The sequence below is a fragment of the Chrysemys picta genome, chromosome 1 (genome assembly GCF_011386835.1).
Source record: "Chrysemys picta bellii isolate R12L10 chromosome 1, ASM1138683v2, whole genome shotgun sequence".
NCBI lineage: Eukaryota > Metazoa > Chordata > Testudines > Emydidae > Chrysemys > Chrysemys picta.
In genome coordinates, this window is record NC_088791.1 from 342,683,288 (window position 1) to 342,698,810 (window position 15,523).

The following is a 15,523-nucleotide window of genomic DNA, read 5'->3' on the forward strand; positions in this document are numbered from 1 at the left end:
GAATTCTGTGCCTAAAAATGATGCGCACAATATTTTAAAATTCTGCAAAACTTTATTTGTCGATAAAATGTGGCTCCAGCATGGCAGTGGGGAGCACAGACCACTGGCTGCATTGAGGTGGGAGATCACCCTGAAGCCCCCACCTCCCCCAGTACAGGGACTTGGCTGAGAGGCTGCACCTGACCCTGACACAGTGCAAGGGCCGGGCCTGCCCCAGAACACGCTGGCGTCCTGCCCCTCTGCGCCAGGCGCACCAGGTGTGGCTGGGCAGGCTCAGCCCAGCAGGATCCAAATGTGGAGGGGAATAGTGTGTGTGTGGGGGGAAATCCAGGTGTGGGGTGAGAGGTTTCTGGGTGCGGGCAGCTCAGTGGGAGATCTGGATACACAGGGGCTCAGGTGCAGGGGCAACAGGGCTCAGTGGGGGGGAAGTCTGGGTGTGGGGAGATGGGGCTCGGTGATGGGGTCTGGGTGTGGGGAGATGGGGCTCGGTGATGGGGTTCAGGTGTAGGGGGTAGGGCTTGTCAAGGTGAGGGATCGATGGGCCTACTTAACAGGGGAGCCTTAGCTGCTGCCAAGTGGACGCTGCATGCCTGCTTCCCCCCCATGATTCCCCTATCCCCCTCCCCTCACTCCCACGTTCCCCCCCCCCCCCAGCCCCACCGCGGGCACTCTGTTGCACAGAAAACAGGAAGGCTCCCAGCACACAGAAGGGGAACACGACTGCCCCTAGGACCCAGGAGGCTGCATTCAGCTGCATTGCAGCCTCCTTCAGCTGGGCGGCTCTGCGCTTGCAGAAATGAGGTTGGGGGGGGCAGCATCATGTAACCCTGTGCCCCCCATGCCTCGCCTCTGGGGGAGACAATGGCTCCCCAAAAACTTCACCCATAGTCATCTTTCCCCCCCCCCTTGCACGGCTTCCCTGTTTTCTGCAGGGAAGCCCGGGAATTCTGCAGGGTGGGGGTGTTTTCTATGGGTGCGCAGTCATGCAGAATCCCCCAGGAGTAATGTTAGAGAGACACGGTGGGTGAGGTTGTCTTTATATTGGACCAGCTTCTGTTGTCCAGCCTGAGGTTCAGCTCCGTGTGGCTCGAAAGCTCGTCTCTCACCAACAGAAGTTGGTCCAATAAGATCTCCCCTCCCCTGCCCTGGCTCTCTGGGTGTTACATGGTCCTATCGCTGTCATCCTGCCTGAGCGCCCCTGGGGAGGCAGCGTGGCGGTGATGAAGTGGAAGGGGGCTGTTGGGGTTTTTGGCTGACCCTTTCCCAATACAAAAAGAAAGGGGAAGGGATGAAGAAAAATCAGGATCCTGAGACTGGCAGTCCTCAGGGCCAATGGGGAGAGGCCAACACTCCAGGTCAGCCCGATAGGCAGGCCAGTGAGGGAGCCCAGGGCCCACCCGCCGTGTGAGCTGGTGCTGCCTGACGCAGAGTAGGGTAGGGCAGAGTTAAGTCACTAAGTCCGGTATTTTTGTCAAGTGTCCATCGTGCAACATGGTGGTGCTGACCCCTGCCTGGGCCGTGTGAGGAACAGGCTGTGAACTTCCCTTATGTCCCAGAGACACTGGTTGTGGTGGTCCCTATGCCCATAGGGCGGGGGGCCCCTGTTCCTTTGACCTTTTTCCCCTATCTTTCTTATAGTTGCTGTTTAATAAATTGGAATTGGTTTGAACTTTAATGTAGTGATCAGTGGGTCAGGGAAGTGGCCGGTGTGGAGAGTGTGCCCTGGAGTGGGGACACCCAAGCCCCTGTCCTAGATTGGGGGTCGAGCCCTCCAGGAGTCGTGGGCCCAGCCTTGTCAGGGTTACGAGGACTCTGATGCATGGGAGGGAGGAAGAGGAGCCCTGGAGGTCAGGCAGGCCTCTGGGTAAAGAGAGTGGGAGCGAAGACTCGGATCCTTTCACTAGCCAATGCCACCGGGGTAGTGCAGAAGCCAGGGAAGTGCCCCCACAGTAGCGGGACTATTTCCCCACTTAGTTCAGGAAGCAGGCGGTGCTGGGCTGTCTCTTGTCTCCCAGTTGTGCTTATGGGAAGGGGTTGCTGGCTGTGTATCTGGGACACTGCTTGCGTTGCTGTTGCAGGCTTGCTGCAGGACAGAGTGCCATTGACTTCCCCCCCTTCCCCAGAGGAGGGGGTTGTTGTTTTTTTGTTTTTGTTTTTTTTTTGAGGGAGAAACTTGTCCCAGTGGAATCCTGCTGAGGGCTGAGCTGGCAGGCTGGAGGTGCTCAGATACCAGGGTAATGGGCCTGGGCAAGCCAGCTCTTCTGTAGCGTGGGGGCAGGTCCATCAGCCCCTCCCAATGTGCTGTGCTCACCTGCCTGCCCTGAAGGCAAAGCTACTCGTATACTCTGTGGAGGTCACAGGCTGGGGGGGACTGGTCCTGCCTGGGTCCGTGTCGTCCAGCTAACTGTCCTCCCCCTCCAGCAATTATTTGTGGCGAGTGAGACGCCCTGCAAGCAACTCTGATGAAGCAACCTGGGGCCCACGTCTGTACCTGATGGGCATCTGGCTGCCCTGGAGATGTAAACCACTCCCAAAGGGAAGCAGTGGGAGCCTCCTCTCTGGAGACCCTTCCTATAAGCATGGGTGTCATGTAGGGGGAAGCCCTGCCCAGCCTGGAGGTGGGAAAGGGACTAGCAATGACTTGCCCGGACTCTTCCCTTGCCAGCTGCTGCCAGCTCCTCCTAGCAGGCAGAAAATGCTCTTGGACTCTCTGGATGAAGGCCTTGGGGCCACCAAGCAGCAGCAGAGGACCATGGTGACGGTATCTCCTCCCAGTGCATGGATGGTGCCTCCTCCCAGTGGGAGGCTGGTCCCCACGGACTGTGAGCCCCGGAGAAGGGGTGGGAGCATTGGGAAGCAGCAGCGCTCCCAGATTCCCATCGCTGCCTTGTCTCTTTTCAGCTGTTGAGCCGGCACCGGGCATGGGCGCTGGCATGTGGGGAGCAGGAATACTGGACCGTGGAGGGGGACTGTGCCCCCTGTGCGGAGTGTCCCCCCGGAGAGGAGCCGGATAGGGTAAGCCATTCGACCTGCTATTTAGCAAGGGGCTGCAGGGCAGCAGCTTGAGCAGCGGTATTGCCCGGGGGTGGGATGGGGGTGTCTGTCCTGCCCAGCCCTTGATGCAATCAGGAAGCGCATGGCTCCGCAGATTGCCCTGGGAGGGTGGGGTGGAGATTAAAGCCCTTTCACTGATTCAGACCCAGCCCAGTACAAACCAGGGGTTGGCGATGGGCGGCCTCTATGTGGTGGGCTGCTGGAGCACTTCAGTCCCAGTTGGCGCTGGTTGGCAGCCTGAGCAGAGAGGCTGTGGGTGGAGCGGGCCATGGGGACTGATCTCTCCCTGCAGCTCAGAGAGGAGGCCCGTTGGCGCAGAGAGGAGCTTGCTGCGCCATGGGGCGGCCAACAGTGCCAGCTCCTCTCCTGACCCCCTCTCCGTTCGCTCTCCTGTAGAAGTGCGGCTCTGGGCAAGGCCTAGGCGTGACCTGTCGAGCCTGCTCTCCGGGCACCTTCTCGGCCAGCCACAGCACAGCGCCCTGCTTGCCTCAGACCGCCTGTGAGGCCAGGAAGAGGGTCCACGCCAGCCCTGGGACAGCCGCAGCAGACAGCCGGTGTGGAGGCTGCATGCCAGGGTAACTTTGCTTTGTGGCTTGTCCTCATGCGGGCAGTGCAGTGGGGATGGGAGTCGGGCCCATGCACAGAGCTGGGTGGCATCTGCAAATTGAGGGTCCCAATTCTTGCCAGCCTCCCGGGGGGTAACCGTGCGTGTAAGGACTTCAAAACGCTACAGTGGACAGGGCCCAAATCCAGCAGCTTTTGTGGATCTGGCTGTGAGTTGTTGGGCATAAGGGGTGGTTAGTGAGGGCCCGTCTGCAGGGTGTTACTAGATCGAAGACCAGCTCGCAGGCCTGGCGTAGCCCTGTCGAGTGGGAACGCTTCTGGCTGCCCGGCAACCTCAGTGCACCGTGGAGAGCAAATATCCAAGCTGCTGAGCAGGAAGGTGGTTGCCTGTGAGTGTTCGCGTGAGTCACTCGAAGGCACTTGGCTCAACTCCTCCAAGCCGGTATCCTTCAGGCAAGAGGGAGGAGAGAAACTCACTAGTTTAGTCCTCTCTTGCTCTGGGCTACTGACTAGCTCCAGAGCGGGTGAGTCTGGCCAATGCAAATCCAGTGAGTCAGATTTGGTGAAGGGGTGATGAGCATACACCTTCCTTTCCCTGCTGGGGGAAACTGTCTTGCACTTTGCTCTGAAAATGCTCTCCAAGCACTGTATAAACTAGCTAGAGATGGCTTTGCCCCACCACTAAATGCAGCCACTTCTGGGGTGGAACGTGGCAGATGCTTAGCAGTGCAGAGTAGGAAAGACAGCGAATAGCTTATGGCGTGCAGGGAATGTAACCTGCTTCCACTGTAGTCAGGCTTTGTCTGAACTGGAATTTGTAGCAGCTGCCCCCGTCCCCAGAGAACGCCGGTGTGCTGTTTAACTGCCAGCCGTGGCCTCATCTGTGTTCGGTCCTTTGCTAACCTCTTTTGCTCTTGGCAGGTTTTACAGCCCTGAAGGAGAGACTGACTCAACAGCCGAATGCCTGCCATGCTCTTCTGCTCCGAAAGGCGTGCCGGGCTGCCCAGGTTAGTGTAAACAGTAAGAGGGGAACGGACACCACAGCCATCCCGCTCGGCGTTACCATGGGTCAGGGCCAAAAGGGAGGACGATCTCCTTTTGGGAGCCTCTGCTGCCCACTGAGACTGTCTCTGTGCAGTTCAGGGAGACAGAATTCGAATCACTACACGCATGGCCAGTCCTCTGCCCTGCTGGACCTGTGATCACCCAGGGCAGCCCTGCCGCTGCACAATCGCAGACCCAGCAGCTTAAGTTCCCTCTAAGCTGCGCGGCCATCAAGGGGCCTGGAGAGGAGAGAGGTAGGGGGTGGGTGGGGAGCAAGTTGGGGCGTGCCAGGCTGTGGCGGGGAGAGGCACCGCAGCCCCAGCCCCACCCTAGCACCCCAAACCCCTCACCCCAGAGCCTGCACCCCCAGATGGAGCCCTCACCCCCTGCACCCCAACCTTCTGCCCCAGCCCTGAGTCCCCTCCCACACTCCAAACCCCTCGCCCCACTACACGTCACCTCCATATTGGTGCATATAACAAAATTCATTCCGCCCATGGATGTAAAAAATTAGAGGGAATGTTGGCCAGCCGGCGCAGCTGGAGATGGTGGGAGTCAGAGAAGGGAGCACCCATCCGGACAGGGGACCAGTACTATCTGGACTGTAATAGCTTTCTCTGCCTGTCTAGCAGAGACCAGGTGTGCTGCCGGGAAAGGAGAATGCCCATGATCTCCCAGAGAAGGGGGGAGCCTCCTTTAGGGGCAGATGACCATGTGTCCTGCCCTCTCAGGCAGAAGGGACAGTTCTTGGGTGGGGAGAAGAGCTGCACAGGCAGACTAAGGAGCTATTTCACCCACCCCTGCTCTGGAAAACAAGGAAAGTGACCGCACACAATCAGTGAAAAGAGAAGCACTGAGGCGTTTTAAAGAGCAGGACAAAAGAGCATCTGAAACCTAAACCACCACTGAGGTGGGATCCCCCCAAGAGCCAGAGCAGTGCAAGTGCAGATCCCCACCGATCCCGGATGTGGTCTGCTGATCTGTTGGCAACTCGGGTAGAAAAAGCCCAACCTCTTGGCTCTGAGAATTGCCTGGCAGCTGGGGATGGCAGGGACTCCAGCATGCTCTTGGTCGCTCAGTTTGACTTGCACATTCTTCGAGCTATTTCAGTCCCACGGCGATTTATGCCTCCCCAGTAATGTATTTATAAAGCACTCTTTGTGCCAACGCTTCATTAAAGCACTTTGGCGGGTGCAATGCAGAATTCGCTAAAGGAGAAACTGCCTCAAATCCAATTGTTCTTCTGCAGACCTCTTGTTCCAGGTTGTCCTGATTGACATGTGAAGGGGAGGGATTGGAGTCCCGCTTTAAGTGCAGATCTTCACCTGCAGCGTCGCTGCCAATGTCTCTGGAGTTGGAGAAAGAGCTCTCCATGTGAGCTCCTTCGGCTAGGCATTGTCTCGTGTTCAGAGTTTGCACAGGGCCTAGCCCAGCAAAGCTCTGGCCTCTAGGCACTGTTGTAATACAAATAACGTGTTAAAGCAGGAGATCCCTGTAATGCAGCCACTTCTAGGGCGCAGCGCCTCAGCTATTGTCACAGCGCGCAGCAACGCCATTGCTGGGGACAGGAAAGGGGAGAACACCATGACTGACAGGACCTGCAAGGGGAATTTATGTAGATGGGGATTTAGTTAATGGGGCTGGTAACTATAATGGTAAAAACTCATAACTGCAGAGACACATGTCTGGTCATGTGGATTGCCTGTTTGTACCACCAAGTCTACACGGTGTGCACAGTCAGGGCCAGGTGTGCATGCACCACATATCTGCCCAGTTGCATCCCAGGCGTGTGTGTGACACCCACGTACACCAGGGCCACACATTCCAGGTGTTCGGTGGTGAGTTAGCTAGCTAGACATCTTCACATCCTCCTGCAAGCTCCTCTCTCGGGGGCAGACCCTCCCCACCCGCGATGAGACTGCCAGAGTTCAGGTCTGGGGGCGTGCGGGGTTCATTGCAGGGGGTCACGTGGGGCTGGCTGGAAGGAAACGAACCCCGTCTGTAAAGTGTGATTCACGTGCGGACTCACCTGGGGCCAGGCTAGCCTGACACTCCCGGCTGCAGGGCGACAGCTCTCCAGCACCCGGGGCTGGGCATGGAGTGCCAACTGCGTCACAGGCCCCTCACAGAACGGCCCCTCAGTTACCCCAGACTGGGTTGTGTTTTTTCCCAGTCTTCAAGGAAAAGCTGAAACCAACTCCCCAAAAACCTGACAAGATTTCCAGAAATCTCAGCCTAAACCCAGGAAATGTGAACCAAAAAACGAACATTTCACTGAACATTTCACTGACAATCAGGCAGTGACACCTACGATAACTGCCTGGCAAAGGAGTGTTCCCTCCTTCCTAATAAACGTACCTAGCTCTTTGCAAAGGAGGCAAGTAGCATTATCCCTGTTTTACAGATGGGGACACTGAGGCACAAGGTCACCCAGCAGAGCCAGGACTAGAACCCAGGTCTCCTGGTGGCCAATCTAGTGCTTGAGCTACTAGGCCACCTTCACTACAGGCTCTCTTCTAACCCTCGTCCCTCCAGGCGCGAAGCAGTGGCTGACCCGGCTGGCGAGGAACGTCGAGGCCCTGCACAGACGGGACGAGAGGGCGGCATCCAACGGCACGCGGGACGGGAAGCGGGAGGAACACACCACGCAGTACGCCGTGCTGGCCATCGTGCCGGTCTTCTGCGTCATGGGGCTGCTGGGCATCCTCTTCTGCAACCTCCTGAAGAAGAAGGGCTACCACTGCACGGCCCACAAGGAGAGCGACGAGGACGTGGCGAAGGCAGAGAGAGGCGGTAAGGGCCACGGGGTGGGCTCTGCGTGCTCTCCCCTCAATCCCTGCTTGAGCGCTCGTGCCTAGCACTGACTAGGAGTAGCAGGGGGTGCTCCGAAGGTAGGAGGGTGCTGTTTCCTTGCTGCACTGCAGCTCCAGATGCCAGACCTCCACTGCCTCTCTAGCGCCCCACCGTGGCTGATCTGAGTGTGGCACCCATCTCTATGCCCGCCCTTTGGGTGGCGCGATAGGCACACTGGAAATACCTGAGATGATGTGGAAGAACTAACCAGCCCCAGCCTGGCAGAGGGGAGAGATTGGCCTCCGAGTCCCCCAGCCCACAGGCACTGTGGGGGCAGAGAGGGCACTGTGGATGTATGCTGGGAAGCCTGGCAGCCTGGGTGCATTGACCGTACCAGTACGTTTGCTCTAGTCCAGGGGTAGGCAACCTATGGCACGCGTGCTGAAGGCAGCATGAGAGCCGATTTTCAGTGCCACTCACGCTGCCTGGGTCCTGGCCACTGGTCTGGGGGGCTCTGCATTTTAATTTAATTTTAAATGAAGCTTCTTAAACGTTTAAAAAACCGTATTTACTTTACCTACAGCAATAGTTTAGTTATATATTATAGACTTGTAGAAAGAGACCTTCTAAAAACGTTAATGTATTACTGGCACACGAAACCTTAAATTCGAGTGAATAAATGAAGACTCGGCACACCGCTTCTGAACGGTTGCTGACCCCTGCTCTAGCCTCTAGGCAGGCTGCAAGCAGCTACCCAGGAGCTCCTGCCCACCGGGGTGCAAGGATCTACTGGGGGTAAGGGGAGGAGTGAGTTGTAGAGTTTCTTTTAAAGATGTTGTGTGATAAACATCTTAGTCACCAGCTCCCGCCTCTGGGAGGGGCTCCGGGTTTGTTTCTTTGTCTGCTTTTGGCTCTTCACGCTCTAAACAAACTCCCTCTCCTGTGGCTAAAGGTAGGGCCGGCTCTAGGTTTTTTGCTGCCCCAAGCTCAGAGCGCAACTGCCCAAGCAAAAAAGATGGCCGGAATGCTGCCCCTGGAACTGTGCCGCCCCAAGCACGTGCTTGCTTTGCTGGTGCCTAGAGCCGGCCCTGGCTAGAGGGGAAGGGAGGTCACCCCGTCAGTCCCACCCTGCCCATAGCAGGACTGATCAGTTCACCCCTCCTGTAGAGATGTGCCCTGTCTCCGTGCGCTCTTCCTTGCCATGGAGCTGGGACGGAGCACGGGAGGGAGGGGCTGATGTGGTGGTTGCACCAACTGAGCTCTCGCGAGCTGGGGCAATGGCGAGCGCTGTGGACACAGGCTAGCGAGGGTGCCCAAAGAGCACCCGGAAAGCCAACTTCTCCCTGGCAGAGCGCACAGTCCTAGCAGCGGCTGAGTGGCTGCATCACCTCGCGTCTAGCCGCTAACGCTCTGCACTTCATGGACCAGAGCCCCAGCAGGTGTGAATCAGGAGAGCCCCCATCCAATCAATGAGCCAAGCCCTGTTTACCCCAGCGAGGGTCTGGCCCATAGTGTCTCTCTCGCCCAAGGATCTCAAAGCGTTTTACAGCTGTGAATTCTCACATCTCCCAGGCAGCTGGTATTCTCCTCAGACGTACAGCTGAGGTGCAGTGCAGTATGAGTGGTGGCAGCGGTGGGCTTGCCAGACCCACTGCCCCCTGCTCTGACCACCAGTCCATGCTCCCTCCCTGGTGGAACGTCTCCTGGGTGGTCCAGCAGGATCCACTCTCTAACAATGCAGTACCTCTGGAGTAGGCCTTGCCCTGGCTATACCACCCCTCAGCGCTGTCAATCCTTCTCAACTAACCCCTTCCATGCCCCACGTGTTGTGGAGTGTGGGGTTCCCCCCCAAGGGTGCCTCATTCCCAGCACTGAGGGCAGATCCCCTCCCTCTGGTGGTGTACTGAGAAGAGCCCCTGACTGCAGGAGGAGAGGGATGGGCTGATGTGGAGGAGCCAGGGGAGGGGTCGCCCCCAACCTGAGAGTCCCTGAGCTCCTGCGTCGGTGCCTGCGAGTTGCTCAGCTGCCACAGGGAACAAAGCAGTGTTCAGCAGGTTACCTCAAGGGCAGGAGCTGCTGCAGGAGAGGCTGCCAGACGCCTCTGCAGTTACACGGGCGAGGACTGAACAGCGTTGCCCAAGGGCTTGCCATCCTTGGGAGAGGGATGGGCCATCACGGTCAGCGTGAGATTGACTCACGAGCTTCTGTCCCCCCCCCCCCCCCCAGAAACCTCCAGAAATGTGAGGTTGGCTTAAATGGCAGGAGATTTAAACGAAATCCTTGTTTGATGGGGGGAGTTGGGTGGGGGAGGGGTTGTCATTTGAACTCTCCCTGCTCACCCCCTCTGCGTGCACATGGGGTGGGGTGATTTACAGGTTGCAAATGCAGCCTCCAGCGCATGCCAGTGTGGGCCTGGGGTCCCTGGACAACGCCCCAGCTCCATCCCGCTGCCCTATGCAGGCTCCAGCAGCTGTCCCTGCCACAACCGGGAAGGGGCTGCCTTGAGCTGCCGCCTCCATTCACTTCCTGCACCAGGGTGGAGGCCCCTGCTGCAAGCTCAGGGTGGGCTGGGTGTGGGGGCAGCTCAGGACACCCGGTACCGCTGCTGCCTTCAGTGTGTGTAGCACAGCAGCCTCTAGTGGCCCAAAGGGGGAAGTGCAGGCAGGCAAAATTGTCATTGTTAATGAGATCCTGCAGGCTTGGGGCAAGTGGCTGCTCCTCCCGTGTCTAGACTGCTGCCTCCCCACAGCTGGCAGCATTAACTACTCCCAGAGGTGACTCCAGGAGAGAGGGGCCTCTGTCCCGGTGCCTGGATCATCCTGCCCTGGGGGTGCTGCGGTCAGACTTGGCGTGGATGTCACAGCAATGAGGCAGCTTCCTGCTGACCGTCAGATTTTGGCTAGTGGGAAGGGAAATGAGTGGGGAAGGCATTGGCCAGGACCCTGCTAGCAGTGCGGTTTGCCCAGGAAGCCAGGCAGGCTGGTGTCTAGTTCCTCCACTCCACACCCATCCTCTAGTGTTCCAGCACCTCTCGCTGTATCCTTTTGGCATGTGACTCGACCCTAGTGTGGTGCTGGATCCCAGAGAGGAATCTAACTCCCTTCCTTTGCCCTCCTTCCAGACCCTTTGCCTCGCCAACCGGAGGCTAGAGGCGGATGGAATTCAGTTTCTCTTCTCTCCTCGCTCTTTTTGTTGTTTCCCTCTTGATTTCAGTGCCAGTAGCCAATTCATTTCCTCTGAAGTCCAATCTAGTTCCTTTCCTGCAGGCTACAGCTGTGCAGAGAGCCCCCCCCAGTCCCATTCTTTAGTGTAAACCCAGCCACAGGTGTCTGTGGGTCCAGGTGACACAGTAATAAAACCTTCTGCTCCCTGGACGCACAAGCCTTTTCACCGGTGCTGGATCGATGATGAGAGGCGCTTCTGGAATTTCTCAGTGAGAACAGGGCTAGGGTTAGTTAAGGACTGTGTTGGGAGAGAGATGTTGCCCTCTAGTGACTGGCCCGGAGAGGGGATCTGCTGGTAGCTTAGGGAGCTCTTAAATCAAGTGGTAGAAGTCTGAGTGTTTGGAGCTAAGGAGCCAGGCTCCGGTCTGGTTCCCCTCTGGGTGCATATGAGAACAAGTGTGTTTGCAGCACGTGGGTTGGTTACAGGAGGGCTTTGCCGCCACCCCCGCTCCCATGCTGTTTTGCACAGCCAGGCTGCACCAGAAATGCCAGGAGTCTCTCTGAGATTCCAAGGCTGGTCCCAAGATCTTCTTTATCTTCCCCTCCCTCCCCCCATTCTTAGTTAATCAGTATTCAAGAACTGTACCCCAGTGGCACTGTGAATAGACACAGCTGCTAAAAGAGTCCAGAGCTGCCAGACACAAGCCAGAATGAAGCTGTACAACCAGCCCCCCGGAGAATGGGCCTGAGCTCTGCTTCTCTGGCGTGAGCTTGCTCTGCTCTGAAACAATTGGATCTGGCCTTCTCTCAGGTAGCAGGTTCCAATCTCTTGTGGAAAGGAGTTCTGCAGGTAAGGCCCCTTTGCTGGGAACGCTCTGTCCCCAATGCCTGGTGGCTGGAATCTCGGGCTATTCTAGCCTCAGTGTCCTGTATAATTGTCTTGGATGCTTACTTAGGTGGTTTCTGAGGTATTAGCCAAACTGTGCTAGGAATGGCCTGGTCCTCTCTGTAGATAAGGCACTGGACTGGGACTCGGGAGACCTGGGCTCAGTTCCCAGCTCTGCCACTGGCCTGCTGTGTGACCTTGGGCAAGTTGCTTCCCACCCTGTGCCTCGGTTTCCCCATCTGTCAAATGGAGATTAAAAATACCGTGTCCCCCTTTGTACAGCACATTGAGATCTAGCTGTTATCTGCAATACAGGCCATAATACGAGGGGTAACTAAGACTCTAATACCTCTGTTTGTGGTGGCATGGGAGGGGGCCAGTTTGGGTAGCAACAGGACTGTCTGTGAATATCCCAGAAGACTCCCTCTATTTATAGGCGTTCAGTCAGAAGCCAGCCTATTCCTAACCAATAGCACTTGGCTGACTAGGCTGGCTTGCGGTTGCCTTAGACGCGCTTGGCACTTCAGCCAATAGGAATGCATCTCTTCAGCATTGATGCTTGGACCAGCTGTTACTTTTCCGTCACCCCATGACGCCTGTCCCCGATGCCTCCCTCATCACTGGAGACAATAGAAACAAAGTCCAGGGTAGATCAAGAGCCTTGAGATAAATTGCTCTCTGGAAACAATATGCCCATTTGGAGTGTGGTCAGTAGCTCTTGGGGATGGCTTAGATCCCTAATCGTCTGATTTGGCACCCCCCGGAGTCCACGGTTCAGATCTTGGCAAGTGTGAGTCAGTGTTTTATCTCACCCAGGTGCCTGAGGTTTGCTATGTGGGAAATTCTCCAGTGACACCTTTAAAACTCGAATCCCTTTTTCTGTGTGATGAATAGAAATGCCATGGTGCTTTTGATAACAGCATTCATGGGCAAGACACAACAGGGCAAAATGCTCCCCTGCCCCACCCCACTCTGGCATGCTTCGCTGTGTGCAAGTTGGCTGGTACCTTCCATCCCAGAGGTGGCTGCATTTCTGCAGTACTGTGTATGTGGCGCTTGTGAACCACTTTAGGAGCTGAATCAAAATCCTGGCTTGGGACAGTCCTGAACTGTGGTCAAGTCCGGGTCCTAGTTTTGTCCTTCTGCCATTAGTCCCTGGGCCAGATAGGAGCTGTGGGAAAGTCCTTTGACATCGCTTTTTCAGGCAATGGGCTCTTGACCTGTTCCCTGCATTGACCCCACCCTCTTTATAGAGCCCATGATGGGGGCATGCGTTTATTTCTCTTAAATCCCACTGCAGAGGTGCAGGGAAATCCTTCAGATAAAACTGTCTGATGCAGATGTGTGGGGCTTTTAACCGGTGCGAGGGAAGCTTGGGGTTGATTAAAACGGAGCCTGCTTCTCCCGTGCATTCACAATTCCTGAGTCCGGCTCCTAAAAACCAGGAAAATGGCTAAATTATCACGAGACTTAAACATAGGTGGGGGCCTGTTTGGGTTTCTGGGTTTTGAATCTTTACGGGGGTCACGTTTTCAAGCTCTGTTCTGCAGCAGTGAGGCCTATGGACTCTACGCGAAAACTGAGATTCGGTTGTAATCACATGAGTCCGGGGGTTGGAGCTTTAAGAAGAAAACAGCAAATATTGTGAGACTTGTGCTTAAAATGGCGAGAGTTGGCATGGCAAGTGATTTCTAGACAGCTGCTACATCTCCCTTAGGTTATGAACAAAGTAACCGCACAACAGCATCCATCTTCCCCGCCCCCCCTACACAACACACACTGACAGACAGGAAGACCAAGCACCCTCTTCACTTGCCTTCTCCTATTCGTCTCTGTGCCTTCAGCTGTGTGGTTTCCCCCCCTCCCCACCCCCCGCCCGACCTGGGCTTCCACCCTCTCCAGATCCCTCAGAAATAGACTCCTCTCTAAACCTGATTCCTCACTCAAACTCCCAGGCAACACAAAACCCCTCTAGAACCACGGCGACAACTAACACCTGCCCAGCGTGTCCGCTTGCTCCGCCTGCTGTCTCCGAGCGTGAGCCCTGCAGGGCAGCCTGGCATGCTGTTGGCTTGCCCGCCGCGGGTCTTGGTGATTGCCCTGCAGCGCGCCTCCCCTGTTTTCTGAACCGAATGAAAGTTAAATAACCCTGAAACACCCAGCCCCAGCTACCGTCGCCATGACTACGGGGGCTCGCAGTCCCTGATGTCTGCAGTGCCAGTGGTTGCCGTGCAGAAAAGCCAGGCACGACAAGGGGACTGAGGCTGACCTAGTTTCTGGATCAGAGTTAACTGTAGCCAAGTTACCAGGGAGTATTTGAGAGGAGTGTCCCTCAAACAGCACATCAGAGGCCCCTGGGTCAAAGCCCAGGCTGGGCCTTCTCTGGATTGTCCAGTTGCTTTTTAACTAAAGAATTGTTATAACTAAGGCTACGATGAGGTCACGGAATCCATGACTTCCATTGTGACGTTTTCTGCCCCAAGGCTGGACCTCCCAGCCCTCGCCCTGGTGGGAGGACCCCTCAGCAGCCCAGCCGTACAGGCCGGGGGACCCCGAGCTCCCCCACATCCAGGGCCGCCCGGGGGCGGGGGGCAATTTGCTCCAGGCCCCTCAGGGGCCCCCACAAGAGTTTTTGGTGGGTCTTCGGCGGCAGGTCCTTCAGTGCCGCCGAACACGCCCGGAGAGAGTGGACGACCTGCTGCTGAAAACCCGGAGCTTCTTGTGCTCCGGGTCTTTCAGCGGCAGCGAGGGCTCCTTCCGCTCCGGGTCTCCAGCGGCGAGTCCTTCACTTGCTCCGGGACCCGCCCCCAAAGTGCCCCGAAGAGCCGCAGCAGAAGGACCTCCGCCGCCGAAGACCCCAGATCCCCTGAATCCTCTGGGCGGCCCTGCCCACACTGCAGCGGTGGGGGACCCGGGAGCCGCAGCAGCAGCGGATACTGAACCCACCTAGCCGCCTTATCATGGATATTTTTAGTGACAGTCAGGGACAGGTCACGGGCTTCTGTGAGTTTTTTTTGTTGCTCGTGACCTGTCTGTGGCTGCTTTTTTTTTTTTTTTTTTTTACTAAAAAATATCCGTGACCCAAACTTATCCTTAATTATAACACAGGGCGTGCAACACGCTTGTCATCTCACGTGCTATTATACCCCATGTTACAGCTAGGGAAACTGAGGCACCTGGGGTAAGGACACTCAGCGCATCAGTGGCCAGCCGCCTGTCCAGGATCCCGTTCACCAGGCCGCACTGCCAGCCAGACTCTGCTCACCTGCTTTGCATGGGGCTTGGCCGGGCATTTCTCTGGTGTCAGACTTGTGGCAGGGCCCATCCTGAGGGGCTCAACAAGATTTGGTTAGAGGGGAGCAGCAGGGCTGCTGGGCTCATGATGATTGAGATTGCAGCTGGCACAGGTACCTGATGGAGGCGGAACTGAGTACCCGTCCCCATCTCGTCTCTGATGATGGCCTAACATTACCTCTGATGTGCCCGGGCAAGGGGGTCATGGAAGGATCTGTCTGAAATGGTTCCTGGCAGGGGGTTCCCAACCTGGGGTCACCTGGAGGGTTGTGACCGTCCTGCCCTTCCCATATTGCTGAATGGGAGCGGGAGCCGGCTGGCTCCTGGGCATGCCCTGGGGGAGGCGGTGTGGTCTGGTGCACTGACAGGGATTCAGTCGTTTCATCTCTCTGTGTGTGTTTCTTCATCTGCCCTCTGTAAAGTGCTCTGAGGTCTAAAAGAGCTGGGTGGTGGTAGCCTGGAAAAGGCTGGGAACCACCAGTCTGTGGTAGAGGATAGATGGGGACTTGTTAACATGGAGTTCTGCAAGAGTCCTAGACTCTATGGCCAGAGGGGACCATTGTGATGTCCTCTGGCATAGCACAGGCCAGAGAATTGCTCCCAGGGATGCCTGCGGCAAGCCTGGTAACTAACCACAGGTTGGTTGTTGCTGGAGAATGTGGAGAAATTGGAGAGGGTCCAGAGAAGAGCAACAAGAATGATTAAAGGTCTAGAGAACATGACC

At 56.6% G+C, this 15,523-nt stretch overlaps 1 protein-coding gene across 4 annotated transcripts in view; it reads left to right on the forward strand.

Moving 5' to 3' along the window:
• Positions 1-15,523, forward strand: part of LOC101932303 (RELT TNF receptor) — a 75,727-nt gene that overhangs the window by 48,138 nt on the left and 12,066 nt on the right. For all 4 annotated transcript variants that reach the window (XM_065581786.1, XM_065581783.1, XM_065581784.1 and 1 more), the window contains 4 exons: positions 2,902-3,015; positions 3,451-3,629; positions 4,540-4,625; positions 7,198-7,455. In XM_065581786.1, coding sequence (XP_065437858.1) covers positions 2,902-3,015; positions 3,451-3,629; positions 4,540-4,625; positions 7,198-7,455 — 637 coding nt within the window. The remainder of the gene's footprint in view (positions 1-2,901; positions 3,016-3,450; positions 3,630-4,539; positions 4,626-7,197; positions 7,456-15,523) is intronic.